This window comes from Kogia breviceps, chromosome 14, assembly GCF_026419965.1.
Source record: "Kogia breviceps isolate mKogBre1 chromosome 14, mKogBre1 haplotype 1, whole genome shotgun sequence".
NCBI classification, from domain to species: Eukaryota; Metazoa; Chordata; class Mammalia; order Artiodactyla; family Physeteridae; genus Kogia; species Kogia breviceps.
In genome coordinates this window covers 6,150,177-6,165,000 of record NC_081323.1, presented here as the reverse complement: position 1 = coordinate 6,165,000, position 14,824 = coordinate 6,150,177, and the positions used below count along the sequence as shown (strand labels likewise).

Below are 14,824 nucleotides of genomic sequence, written 5' to 3'. Positions count from 1 at the left end.
CGCAGGTGTTGCTGGTTTATATCAGTTATTCTTTGCCTGGTGCCCAGTGAGCACACAAGCGCTCGCTCGACTGCATGGTGACCCAGGATTAAGGAGCTACTTCTCCAGACATCTAGCCTCTCATCACCACTGAGATTCAGGAGACGGCCCGAATGAGGGGGTTCTCAAATGACAGCACAGTATCACAGGAGCTCTTACAGTTATCAAGGTACGGGAGGCGAGGAGAAGTGACCAACGTTTACATAGCGTCCTCTTCAGAAGAGGATCGGCTACCTTTCCTGTCACGATGACACCACTGGGAGGGTTAAGGTACAGTTTAGCCCTGCGATGCCACGAAGCCAGGTACCAACAGCTCCCACCCGCGGCAGACCACCAGACTTTTTTTTTTTTAAAAACAGAGATTGCAGCAGCAGATTCGGTGCCTTGCTGGAAACAATCAGGAGTGGTAACAAAAACAAAGCTCCCCACACCCAATGGCATCTATTTTAGACGATACAATTTTTTCCAACTGGCTTTAACGTAATCTGGCTAAAACTTTTTAAAGACCTACCCCAAAGTTGACAAACTCTTACTGGTGGATGTATGCTTTCAAATGCCCTACGTCACACGTGGTTCCAAAAGCTCATTTAAACGCCACTTACATTTTAAAAAGGAGAAAATGTTTTAGCTCTGTTGGCGAAGTTCACTTAAATTGTTTCATTAGGTTGATCTCTCCACTTTAAGAGGAGACAGGAAAGGACTGTTCTGTTGACAAACAGAGGACGAAAGAATCTCTGCCCCCCACCCTGAAAGCTCCATCCAAACCAGTTTGGCTCCTTTAAGCTCCCTGAAGAACTGTGCTCTTGGTTCTAGATCTTTGCAAGCGATGCCCTCAGAAACTTCTATCTCCTGGTCCGGGAAGCAGTGGCGTCTCCCTCACACCAGTCAGTCAGGTGTTACTGCCCCTGTGCACATGCCACACCTCACCTGTCATACATTTGTCATATCTTGTACTTGTGTCCCCTTCATTAGTCTCTAAGGACATTACGCATCTTTTAACGCCAGGCTTAGGACAGGATAAACAGCCCAAAATGGCTGCAGAATAAAAATGTTCTTGAAGACACTAGTTTACTATCAGGCCTAAATTTCACCAAAGTACATGTGTCAGTTACCTGCCCCAACTCAGCACACATCTATACTTTACATATTTTTTTTTTTACTATTTAGCTCATGATTAGCCCCTGGGCTTTTGCTAAACCAAACAAACAAGTTCCACATCTGAAGTTACATACCTGGAGGATGGGGCATGTACTGACCACCCAAAATCTGCAATCTTAAGCTCTCCAGATGATCCAAGGAGCAGGTTCTCTGGCTTAATGTCTCTATGAATAACTCTCTTTGAATGACAGTAAGACAGGGCATTTGCCAATTCTGTGATATACTATTCAAAAAAAAAAGTATTGAAAGTCTGTGTTTTAGATTTATATAACACAATTTTAGACATCTCTTCTGAAAGGAAACCCAACATAGATTTTAACATGTTTCGTAGATTTTTAAAGCCAAAACTAGAGACAATGGATGACTCTACAAGAAAACAAACCAATTTAGTGTGCAGCATTAAGTACAAGTGATTCTGGGCTACGTTGTTTGCTAACACAGCAGATGTGATATTGAAAGACAGGAAAACACCAAGACAGCACTATATCCCCACGTGGCAATATATGGCCCAGCAGCAATGAATTAAGACAATATTGAAAAACTGGTATAAATTAGGGAGTCAGACGTGTAAACGGTTTTTAACATTTAAAACAAAAACTCTTAAGTACAGACCATTCCCATTTTTAAACCAAGGTCAATTTACAACAAAAGGATTTGTCTGAAGCTAAAACTTTACTCTAAGAGCACCGGAGGAAAAACATCCTGAACAATAAACTAAGAGCAGTTGTCCTGGCATGTTAAGTAGTGGGCTAAATTTGGGCACACACTACATAGTAATTCATTAGTCAGCTTCAAAGTACACAAGCAAGTCAGTCCTTTCGTTCGTTTTGTTTCCATTTCAACTAAAAGATCTAGCAAGCAGGTCCAGAATTCGCTTTAACATACAAATAAGAATTGTTTTATAGTATACTGCAAGAATATATTTAGCTCTGACTTAAGTTAGAGAAGTGTTTGTTTCCCAAAAGTAATTCTAGACAGGACTGAACATTATTTTATACCAAAAAAGGTTTCCTGAACAAATGGGTAGAAACCAGATGTTATCATCAGAAAGGACATTTTTCATTATTTTCAGCCAAAGCCAGAGACCAAAATTTAGACCATAACAAACTGAAAGCGAAGGCAAAGAGAGCTCGTCCCCTGCACCAAAGCTGCGTTGATGATATGCTCCAGGAGCACACGTCACAATTCCAGAGGCAACAGGCTGTCCCTGCTCAAACCTCGGCAAGAGCCAGAGCTCTCTGGCACCCAACTCCCTCCATGCCTCCCACATTAGATTGTGGGTACATGTAAAGGTCCCTAACACTCCTCTAGAATTAGTTTTACTTTAATTAATCAGAAAAGAAAAATAGGTGCATATATATATGTATATCTCCAAACTACTAAGGAATCTAGAAAGAACCAATCTTTTCTTTCAAATAGCTATCTGGTTACATCAAAGTAAACTCCATCTGGACTGAGGAAGACTGAGTACTACAAATATTAATTGCCAATTAAATAAGAAACTAGTTTGGTTAACTAATATTTAAAAAGCAAATAAAATAGATTTCTACTTATCCAAAGGGCAAATATTTAAGTTTAAAATAGTACGTCCTCGTTGCACAGACAGGACCAGAGGGTCATTCACCAATAGTGCTGTGATTTCATCAGAAGATAAATGTAAAACCACCTGAACTTAATGCCATTTTATATCAATGCCAAAAAGAAAATGAGTGTACATACTACCCAGAGAAACAGAACAAAGTAACCACCATTCAACAGGCCCATCGTCGGCTAATTCAACAAAAAGCAGCCCAAATTAAGACTCAGCTTCTTCAAACAATTTTCACACAATAAAGGGGAGTAGAATTCGGCGGGGGGGGGGTGGGGGGGGGCAAAACAAAAACCTGATAATGTTGAACTTTATAAGATTTTAAATGTCTGCCCCTGAAAAACACAGTTAAGAGAATGAAAACACAAGCCACAGACTGGGAGAAAACGTGATAAAGGACACATATCACAAATACACACGAACCCTTAAAACTCAGTAAGACAACAACAAAAATTTTTAATGGGCAAAAGATCTGAAGAAACACCTCAAAGATGATATACAGATGACAAACACATGAAAAGATGCTCAACATTGTACGTCATTAGAGAACTGCAAATTAAAACAGTGAGGCACCACTGTACACCTGCTGAAATGACTGAAATGCAAAAAGCTCAACACCACCAGCTGCTGGTGAGGAGCAACAGGAACTCTCGTTCCTGGGTGGGAACGCCAAGATGGCGTATCCATCTCGGAAGACAGTTTAACAGTTTCTTAAAAGCTCCATGTGCTCTTACCATACAAGCCAGCAATCACACCCCTAAGTATTTACCCAGCCAATTTGAAAACCTATGTCCCACAAAAACCTGCATGCAATCGTTTATAGCAGCGTTACTCGTAATCACCGAAAACTGGAAGAAACCAAGATGCCCTTCAGTAGATGAAGAGATAATAATGGAATAGTATTCACCAATAAAAAGAAATGAGCTATCAAACCCTAAACAGATACAGATGAATCTCAAAGGCATACAGTTGTTTTCCACAGGGTAACTGGTTAACAATGCTACCACTACACATGAACACTGGAATTGAACAGATAAATGGATGGCGGAGGGTGGAACCCAAGTTTCTCAATGGTGGGGTGGAGGTTACAGATAAGCAAGGGAGGAGGGTAAAATGATCCATGTGATAATGGACTCGTGTTTTGCTTAATATAGATACGGATGGATAAATAGAGAAATACTTCTAGATACATGCATTTACATGGATTACTATACACATATTTCCTTGCTCTCTGTCAGCTGAAAGCCTAGAAGTAATAACACTTGGTAGCAATGATTATATGCAGCGCCCAGATCTTGGTTTCTAATAACATTTTCCAATAAAAGGAACCAAAGCTCCATGGAGAAATAACGAATTCTAAGACTGGGATAGGAAATGTACAAGATGAAGCTGGAACATCTCATAGCACCAGAAAACAAGAAAGTGCTTTCACGTGCACACACACACGACAGGGACATATCCAAAGGACACAGGAACCATGAGAGAGTTCCCAGTGGCCAAAGCTGGAACAATGAGAGCAAAGTGGTATTAGATTATACTCAAAGTATAAAATAATCCATGAGTCCATATTAATAAATGATTGACTACATTTTCTGACTATTTTAACATCATTTTGCCTTTGTTGTTATACGTCTTTTATGTCTATGGATTAATTTTGTCTGGTGAATCAAGGGATTTATATCATTTATCAAATTTGGAAAATTTCCAGCCATTATCACTTCAAACATTACCTTCTGCCCAATTTCTCTATTTTTTTTTCTTCAGGATTACAAAATTTATTACTAAATTTATATAAGAAACATTACTTCCAAATGTCAAAAATTAATTAATTAATTAAAATGAGTGAGTAAATAAATAATGGGGAATAGAGAAATATCTGGTACAGAATTCCAAATAACTTATGTCAATACCCTGCCCTACAGGAGATGAAACATAACCCCCCATGGGCTGTTCCTCTGAAAGGACAGAGCATGCAAAGGTAGAAAAAGAGTAACTTTACAGTGGAGAAACCTGACAAACACTACCTCCGCCAGGTGGTCAAGGCCGACACTCAAGGATGAGTCAGGTTAATAGTATGTATCCTTGATACGAGAATGCATTTTACATCTGATCTTCCTCTCGAAAACCCATGACCCTAATCTAATCATGAGAAAGTAAAGAAATCTGAATGAAGTATGGATTTCAGTCAATAGTTATGTACCAATATTGGTTCATTAGTTATGACAACTGTACCGCACTGATAAAATATAAATAGGAGAAATCTGGTGTGTATTAATAGGAGAAAGTAAGTCTGTAGTATCTTCAGTTATTCTCTAAGTCTAAAACTAATCTAAAACAAATTTTTCTTTTTTTTTTTTTTTAAGAGAGCAACTATACATTCCCACAGCAACAGCTGTGGAAACCAACCACAATATTCCATTTGGTACCTGATTTTATCTGTATATAAAAGGTGCACCTAAGCTATTTTGATTTTTCCATTTCAAATATTTGATCTGATTAAGCTATCTTCCCATGAGACAGAACCCCCTCTATTATATAATGAAAGGTACACTGCAGGTAGGACAGGTATAGAGGAAACAGAATTAGTCTGGACAACAAATGAAAACTTACAGTAGCAGTTCTCTGCTCATCAAACTTTGACAGTTTCTGAAGTTCTCTATAGACAGCTCCGAGGGGTGCATATTCCAGAATTAGGTAGACTCTGGTAGCATCATGGAAATAACCATACAGCCTGAGAATATTTGGATGCCTGCAACGAAGGACGAACACTCTAACACCTGGTTCTGGAGCTCATAGGTACTGAGTATCAGACAAATCCTCATGTGAAACCAGTGGTGAAAACTGCTGCTGGCCACAGATCCCACCTTCCACCCACCTTGAGAATTTGAAACTACAGACCCGCTGTAAGAAAAAGATGTACACTGCTGTCAATTTACATGCATTTCAAGGTATTAATGGACCTTGGGTTTAGTTAAGACTATTGCCTTCCTTTAGGCCATCTATATTCTTAGGTGGGGAAAGAATTCAGATAAATATTAAGTTTCTGCAAATTGGAAAAAAAAAAAAAAAAGACATGGCATTCCCACAGTAGTTGAGACCCAAACACCATGAGGCAGACAACACAGGCAGTGCTCACTAGTGGCAGGGGACGAGCTGCTGACACCTCTGCGCACAGCCGAGCACAGCCTGTCTGTTTGTTTTGCTTTTTTTTTTTTTTTTTTTTAATTCACTGAAAGCAAAAAGAAAAAGAGCCACTGGCCAAAGTCAACCTGTAGGCTGCCAGTTTGCAACCTGAACTCAAAATAAAAGGTATCATTCCCTTTAATTATCCACCAAAACAAAACAAAACAAGAACACCTCCGGTAGATTACTCCATCGACAAAACAAACCTTCAAGCAATTGTTCAGGACCGTGGCACTTAAGTCTAGTGAATTTAGTCACTCTCTGCAGCACCACGGAGCCAGCCTTCTACAAAGAAGTTTACAATCATTTAACTCTTCCAGTTCTGTACACCACTCTCCTGGACATCAATCTGAAAACTTACCTAAGGTGGGACTGTATTTCTACTTCCCTCCTCAGCTGATGCTCGACTCCCGCTTTCTCCAACTGAGCTTTAAATAATACCTTAAGAGCCAGGATAAACTTGCTTTGTTTTTCTCTCGCCAAATAAACATTACCAAACTTTCCTTTACCCAGCGGGCGGCCAATTTCAAAATCTTCCAAAGCCCACTGCCTTCTAGGAAAGAATTGAACATTTTAAAATGTGAAGAAAACACATCTTTTCTAACAACGTATATTAGTGAGTAATAGACATCTATAAATTTTATATCCAAAGTTGTATCGAGTATGTACCCTCTGCAAGAACCAAACCAATAACCACAGTTAATGAGTCACCACAGACATTAAGCCCCGCATGCCCCACCCGCCATCAGCTGAGTGACTCTGTGACAAGGAACGCCCTGGACTGTTAGAGCTGCAGCGCTCACTGGGAAGCGTCCCAAGGCTGCTGCATCATAAGCACTATGCTCTGGAGCGCAGACCTATTAACAACAACACTTGGGACCCGAAGAAGGATTAGATGAGTAACTGGAGAGGGAAAAATGCTGCGGAACCACCTGTGAGCCTCTTTCAAACCAAGCACAGCCTCCTCCAGAGCCCGAGATGCCAACGTTCTCCACCTGAGAACGACCACTCTGGTTAAGCAAGCGGGATGGAGCCTGCAGGGCAGTGGGGTGAGAACCATTGGCTGTAGATGCTCAGAAAGCCTCCGGTAGGCGCTAGAGCAAAAAAAGGCTGTGGGTTCATTCCTGGCTCCTATCACATTCTAGAATCTAGACAGTTCAGAGACTGAGAGCAGGGGAAAATACAGGCAAGCTTTATCATGAGAAACAAGTATAATAATCCTATCAATGCTTTCAAAATACTCAGTCATGTATTAGTCCATAGCTCTGCAATAGGACCACATTTTGTTGTTTTTTTAACTTCCACCTCTTTACTAGAATAGAAAAAAGTATAGAAGCATATATAAACCATATGTAGTAGTTACTCCTGAAGGTAGAGAGGAACTTTTACTTCACACGTTTCTGTAACAGATTCATATAAGTCATTTCTAAATTTGGAAAGCAATAAGAAAAACTCAAGCCCCTAATAAACATCCATCATTAAAATTCCTTCTCCCTTTTTATAAAGATTGGAAATTTGAAACATCTATATTTTCTAAGTGAAAATACAGTATAAAGACCTATGTTTAAAGTGTTCCCATAACTAAATTTGTGATTAAATGGTGTACTCTAGTAGAATGATGGCACAGAACTCCGTAAACAAGATAAAACTTACCTTTTTGATTCTTCATTTTTCTGTTTTGATGCCACTTCCTTTTCAGGGTTATTTCCTGGATAGAGTAAGTTAAAAACCTGTTTTTAGAATAACTATACAGAATAAGTTAAAAATCTTTGATTAGAGATGAATCAAAGAATAGCCACCAAAATATTAATGTATGTCCAGAATGATAGATCTGAACTATTTCTGGTTTTATTTTTTTAAAAAAGGGACTTCCCTGGTGATCCAGTGGTAAAGAATTCGCCTTACAGTGCAGGGGATGCGGGTTCTATCCCTGGTCAGGAAACTAAGATCCCACATGCCAAGGGGCAACTAAGCCCATGCACCACAACTACTGAGTTCGCGTGCCTCAACTAGAGAGCCTGCACGCCACAACTACAGAGCCCATGCGACCTGGAGCCCATGCACCACTACTAGAGAAGAGAAAACCAGCGTGCCGCAACGAAAGATCCCGCATGCCTCAACGAAGATCCCACGTGCCAAAACTAAGACCCAACACAGCCAAAATAAATAAGCAAATAATAAATAAATAAATAAAATGTTAAAAAAAAGACTACACTGTAACCCGACTCCTGCCATTTGAAGTCCTTATAGAACTTCGAGAGTAAAGACAAGCAGATACACATAGCTAGGCCCTTAGATAATCTCCCTGAAGCCTCAGTTTCTAAATGAAGAGCTTCTAAAGCAGCATTACCAACCTTCCCATCCATTACAAGCTCCCACCTGGTCACCTTTTCCCCAGGAGGTGGGCCAGCCAGCTGTCCATTTGCTACAGACAACGTGCAACAAAACATAAGCCAACCACCACCCTCCTTCCACTGTATTAGTGGCCAAAGGGAAATTACATGGGACATTTCTACTTGTCTATTTCCAGCACTTCAAACTCTTAACAGCAGCACATTTTGCTCTGGTCAGACATTTGAATTCAGGCCCCAACTGGACTCTTCCCCTCCCTGGTTCACAATCTCAGTTAAGGCTACCAGTAAAACCACCATCCCCATGTCCGGTTTCTTGCCCAGTTCTGTCAAGTCTGCATCCCAAGTGAGCTCTCGGATTTGTCTGCACCACTCCATCCTGGCTGTCTTCGAATAAGTTAACACTTCGAAGTCTTAGCTTCCTCCTCCACAAAACCAAGTTAAAAACTATGGCTGCCTCTGTAGAGTGGTTACGAGGACAGAATGACACAGCGTGGATGAGGGAAGCTTGCTGTGTGAGCACTCACATCTGGTAAATGATAATTATTAACACCGACCCTGCCCCACCTCGTTCAGGTCACTGCCATATTGGCCCCAAACCACAATGGCTTCCCTCCCATCTGGTACCCCTGAGTCCAGCAATGCTACTCTCCAATTCATGCCCCACATTCAGATGAGCTTTCTATAAAGGCAAGTCAGCCCGTCCTCCGCTCAAAAACCTTTCAGCAGCTTCCCAGTGCACACGGGATGAAGCCCCACTCACTGCGGCCAGCAGTGCCCGCCTCGACCTGATCCGGCCTGCCTCAGTCTACCCACTCCCCACGCCCGGCGCTTCCCTCCACGCTCCAGAACCCTGGAGTTGTTCAGCTCCAAGAGTACCTGCTACAAGAACCCCATCCCTCCCCTCCGCCCCTAATATGCAATCAAAGAACACGGCACTGGTGCTATGTCCTCCCTGGCTGCCAACTCTTCCTTGAGGGTGGGGGTCTGGCCTGGCCCACAGAAGACACTGGTTCTTCACCCGGACACCAGATTTTCTCCCCATCCTCAGCAGAAAATGACGTAAAAGCTAGGGTTCCAAACAATAAACACACGTCTACACACTTGCTTTTTCAGCAACTAAAAAGAACGGCTCTCCAATGAGCCTCAGAGCGCTGATTACCAGGTGGTGGGAGCCGGGGCTGCTCGCCCTGCTGGGTATTACTCAGCGGCCTGGAGACGGGACGAGGGGCGCTGGCTGCCTGCGCCGGCTTCTGCTTCAGGGGCTGTACGGGTTTTTGGCTGGAGACAAGCTTTTGCACTTGGGAAGGAACACGCTGCGAGGAATTTGAAGGACACAAGACCCGCTGAGCCTGGCCACTGTTTGCAGACACCGGATTCTGAGAAGGAAATTGCTGAGTCACCGGAACACGTTTGGGGCCATCACCAAGTGGAACTGTAGTCTAGATTGGGGAGGAAAAAGGAACTTTATGGTCTCCATGAACGAAAGCTGAATATCATGAGAATATTCCAAAAGTTTGTTTTCCAATATAAGAAAATGAGTGTCACTCACTGATAACAGACGGAAGGGGAAAGCGATTTTAATCAGCACTTCCAGAGGATACAGTTAGTATATGGCTGAAATACCTGAATGATACCTCCTCCCCTTCCCCAACACCCCACCCCTAAAAACCACGCCCCATAAACAAATGTTCATTAACAAACTTTCATCTAAAAAGGGAGGCATTAAACACTAAGAATTCACAATGACTTGGGAATTATTATTTAGCAAGAAGCTGCAATTTGGAAACTTTATACCAAAATCCCAATTCCAACGACATTTCTTTGACAATACCTATGTTTAGAAAAAAAGACTGAAAGAAATACATCAAAATATTCAATAGTGATTATCTTTTTTTAAAAATTATTATTTATTTATTTTTGCTGTGTTGGGTCTTTGTTTCTGTGCGAGGGCTTTCTCTAGTTGTGGCAGGCAGGGGCCACTCTTCATCGCGGTGCACGGGCCTCTCAGTATCGTGGCCCCTCTTGTTGCGGAGCGCAGGCTCCCGACGCGCAGGCTCAGTAGTTGTGGCTCACGGTCCTAGTTGCTCCGTGGGATCACGGAGACCAGGGATCTGGGACCTGGGATCTTCCCAGACCAGGGCTCAAACCCGTGTCCCCTGCATTGGCAGGCAGATTCTCAACCACTGCGCCACCAGGGAAGCCCTCAACAGTGATTATCTTTGAGTAAAGAAGTTTTGGAGGATTTCTGTACTTGCCAGATTTTCCACAAAAGCTAATTACTACTTTTTTTTTTTTTTTTTTTACAATAATGACCACAGTTTTAATAGTCCAAAAAGTTAATTACTCCTGATTTAGTAGTGTTTCAATTTCCAAGTGTTCAATACTAACAAAATGCATCTGAGGCAAAAGACAAAATAAACATAGGCTCTTCAAAAAGTATATTATTAAAATATATTATTAAATATATTAAAATATATTATTTACATGCCTGTAAGTTGGATGTCACAAGTTTTTAAAATACTTAAATTCTAAGGCCCTGAGCTAATCAAACACAGGGCAGGGGACACTTCCTCTAGCTTCAATGGAGGAAATTTCCTCATAAGGAAACAGTGCCAGAAGAGAAGCCTCAGAATCCATCACCAGCTTGCTGGTACAAGTACTTTCCAAGAAAGGGTTTCCAACTTACAGGAAAAAGAGATTGCTTCTGAAATTAGCAGCATCCACAACACAGCAGACATTCAGGCAGCAAAAAACATTTTAAACATCGAGCAATTTTTAATATAAATTTATTTATTTATTTTTGGCTATGTTGGGTTTTCATTGTTGCACATGGCCTTTCTCTAGTTGCAGTGCACGGGCTTCTCATTGCGGTGGCTTCTCTTGTTGCAGAGCACGGGCTCTAGAGCGTAGCCTCAGTAGTTGTGGCACACGGGCTTAGTTGCTCTGCGGCATGCGGGATCTTCCCAGACCAGGGCTCGAACCCGTGTCCCCTGCATTGGCAGGAGGATTCTTACACTGTGCCACCAGGGAAGTCCCTAGAGCAATTTTTTTTAATGATTTTTATCATCAGAATTGAGAATCAAATACAGTGAACCAACTTAACCTTTTTCTGGTTGGTCATTTTTACACTTTCAGCCAGTAAAAAAGGCTAAGTATCCATTTTTCGAAGATGAAGACTTCTAAAAACAAACCCCTCCCCTCAAAAAAGAAAAAAACAAGCAGTATTTATATTCTTCTAATTTCCTAGAAGGAAAAAAAACCCGGGGATTACTTATATTAAAAGGATCTTTCTGTGAGAGACCCATTCACCTAACTGCTCCACAAATATTCATTAAATGCTAAGTAAGGGCCAGGGAGTCTCTCCTCCTGGATTCCAATCTACCCCAAGCTGAACTGAGCACCCCTCCTCGGAATTACTCAGGTTATATGTATATATAGTAGGGTACTGGCTCACACACCTACCCAGAAGGGCTCTAAGTTCTTTAAAGTCAAAGACCACGTGCTTCTCACCACTGTGATCCCTGCACCTGACACAGAACCTGCCTCCAAGTGGGCTCCCAGGAAATGCCCACTGAACTGCTGCTCGACATTCCTCTAAAGCGTGAGCAGGACCAACCATGGCAAAGAAATTAATTTCTGGCAAGCAAGGAAGTACGGGCAAGTATTAAGCACCTACTACATACATCATTATCCTGCATGCAATGGAGCAATACAGATACTTAAACAGCTAAGTGTAAGACAAAGCAGAGGAGATAAAAGTTACGGTGAAAGAAGCAACAAAGTGTTATTGAATGCGTAGAAAAATAACTAATTCCCACCCAGGAACGTGGTAGAGGGATCTAAAGTTACAACCCAAAGTAAAGGTAAAAAGAATTCTAGGTTTAAAACCCAAACTCAAACAACTATACCCCAATAAAAAATAATAATAATATAAATAAATAATAAAATAAAACCCTATCTCCCTTTGGGTTTTATAAATGTGACTTGATATTACAGATTATTCGATTTACCTTAGGCCCCGAGATGCTGTTTTCTTTACATTTGTCCATGATGCCTGAAAAGAAAAACGAACCACCTTTAATTTGTAAAAATCCACCTGGTTCCAAGTGTTATGCTGCATGAGGATTATAAATCCTGATGAAAAAGCCTCAACATCACACGAATTTTACATGTTTTGTCATCCAAACGACGCTGATAAGGGAGCAGTGTTTTCTCGCCTGATACCACGTGCAGGCGTGGGGCCTTCCCCACACTCCACACACTGCAGCCGGCCCCTCCCCGATACTCAGACTTCTCTCCTGAACCACCCTCTCCTGCCCCATCGTCTAACGGACCACTTCCATCACTGTACAAGCCAGCTTCCACACCTGCTGCCTTCAGAATAAAAGAAAGGTCCTCTTTACCCCAAAACTGACTCAAGCCAAGACCACATCTCTGGCCTCCCCTTTCAACAGCAAAGCTCTGCACGTCTCTACCACTGCCCTCACGCTGCCACAAGCTCCCTCCCACAGGGCTTTTAGCCCCACCGCCAGCCCAGCTCCAGACTGACCCCTGCTGTTGCTAAACCCAAAGGTCAATTCGTGGCCTTCCTCTAACGTGCATTCCCTGCATTCCAGGGGATCCTGCACTCTTTTTCCACTCCCATCTTTGCTTAGCTCGCCTTACTGCTGTCCCATCGCAACGATCAGCCTCACTTACAGCACCAATCTCAGCGTCTGGGGCGACGCCGGAATGCACTCCCCGGGTCTCCATCCACACCGGCCTAGGGCCCCAGGACTCTAAACATCTTTATCAGGAGAACTCGAATTTGCCTCTCCTGCCCTCCCCTCTCCTGCGACTGCCAGGCTCTCTAACAACCTGCTCGGGATCCCCCAGGAAGGGCTGCCAGGCGTCTCAACCCAACACACCAAATGAAACCTCGTCTCTCCGCACACTTCTTTTCCCCTTTGCCATGGGGGGTGCCCAGAAACACTTCTTTCCCAACTACACTCACTCCCTCGGTGAGCTCATCCCGTCTCCTGGCTTTCAGTCCCATCCACAGGCTGAGGACCCGCAAATTCCCATCCGAACTCTGACCACCTGGTAATCTGAGAGGCATCTCAATCTTAACCTGTTCCCCAACTGAAGTCCTGCTCCCCTCCCCACCGCCATCTCTGACAACCCGCTCTCTCAGACTGCGGACTGGGCTGCCCCCATCTCAGTAGACGGTAAATCCATCCTGCCAGTTGCTCAAATCTAAAGTCTCAGCATAATCTTTCACACGGTTCTCCCTCAAACCCCTTATCTGACCCATCAGCATATCTCACAGGCTCTGTCTTCAAAATCACTGCTCACAGCCTTTCCTACTCCCACCTCATCAAACCACAGTCTTCTCTCCCCGCGATTATGTGCTGAAGGCTCCCAGTGGTCACTCTGCTTCCACCCTTCTCCCGTTAAGTCCATCCGCAACTCTGTGCCCTGTGATCCCAGTAACAAGTCACATATATGGTCCTTGGTTCAGAGGCCCCTCATGGTTCCTCAACTCAAATTCAAAATCTTACTTGCACAACTAGGCCTATAAAGTCTCACAAAATGTGGATCTTGACCACCTCTGTGACTGAATCTCCTCCTCTTGTCTATTGCACACCAGCCTTTCAGGGCTCCTCCCTTTCCCTGGCAGAGAAGTCCCCTGCCACAGCGCCTCTGCACTTCCTGTTCCCTCTACCTACAAGGCTCCTCCCTATAACAGAAGTGTGGCTGTTCCTTCATTTCATTCATGCTGAGATGCCCCTTTCAGATCATCTCTCTTTTATTTTTACTTAACACCTTACATAACATTATTTGTACTTGTTTACCGTCTGAGTCCCCAGACTCAGATACCCAGCTACCTGCTCAGTATCTCTAAAGAAAGTAAGCTCCACAGGAGGAAGAGCTTAGTCCCATTTTGTTCACTGTTACCTCCCCAGAACATGCCTGGCACACAGTATGTACGCTTATCTTTTGGGAATGAATCAATCCATTAACAAAGCAGATCAGTAATAAAAAATAGTTTCTAGCACTTAGGAAGTATTAGAATCACTTCCTGTGAGTCAGGCACAACAACCTACCGAGTAAGTAGAACATAAACTCCAAGAAAGCAGAAACCTTTCTCTATTTCTCTTACTCAGATGCTCCCTATATTCTAGAATCCAATCAGAAAGCAGTCTTCGGGCTTCCCTGGTGGCGCAGTGGTTGAGAATCCGCCTGCCGATGCGGGAAACACGGGTTCGTGCCCCAGTCCGGGAAGATCCCACATGCCGCGGAGCAACTAAGCCCGTGAGCCATGGCCGCTAGGCCTGCGCGTCCGGAGCCTGTGCTCCGCAACGGGAGAGGCCACAACAGTGAGAGGCCCGCATAAGGCAAAAAAAAAAAAAAAAGAAAGCAGTCTTCAACAGAAACTACAGACATTACTCCAATGTAATGCACTTTCCTTTTCAGGAAGAACAATAACAGAATGGAACATGATTCTGATCCAGAAATTCTG

The 14,824-nt window shown here is 43.0% G+C and overlaps 2 protein-coding genes across 4 annotated transcripts in view; one reads left to right on the top strand and one right to left on the bottom strand.

The window, feature by feature from the left end:
• The window catches only part of FAM210B (family with sequence similarity 210 member B), a 21,482-nt gene extending 13,324 nt beyond the window's left edge, over nucleotides 1-8,158 (top strand). The window contains exon 3 of the mRNA XM_067013556.1: nucleotides 7,834-8,158. Coding sequence (XP_066869657.1) covers nucleotides 7,834-7,981 — 148 coding nt within the window. The 3' untranslated portion in view covers nucleotides 7,982-8,158. The remainder of the gene's footprint in view (nucleotides 1-7,833) is intronic.
• Nucleotides 1-14,824, bottom strand: part of AURKA (aurora kinase A) — an 18,731-nt gene that overhangs the window by 1,542 nt on the left and 2,365 nt on the right. The window contains exons 2-7 of one of the 3 annotated variants that reach the window (XM_059039186.2): nucleotides 12,333-12,376; nucleotides 9,482-9,761; nucleotides 7,622-7,676; nucleotides 6,330-6,521; nucleotides 5,396-5,534; nucleotides 1,272-1,420 (exon numbers count right to left, since the gene is read on the bottom strand). In XM_059039186.2, the coding sequence (XP_058895169.1) occupies nucleotides 1,272-1,420; nucleotides 5,396-5,534; nucleotides 6,330-6,521; nucleotides 7,622-7,676; nucleotides 9,482-9,761; nucleotides 12,333-12,371 (854 nt within the window). In that variant the 5' untranslated portion in view covers nucleotides 12,372-12,376. The remainder of the gene's footprint in view (nucleotides 1-1,271; nucleotides 1,421-5,395; nucleotides 5,535-6,329; nucleotides 6,522-7,621; nucleotides 7,677-9,481; nucleotides 9,762-12,332; nucleotides 12,377-14,824) is intronic. The other 2 variants (XM_067013553.1, XM_067013555.1) reach the window with 2 other exon arrangements.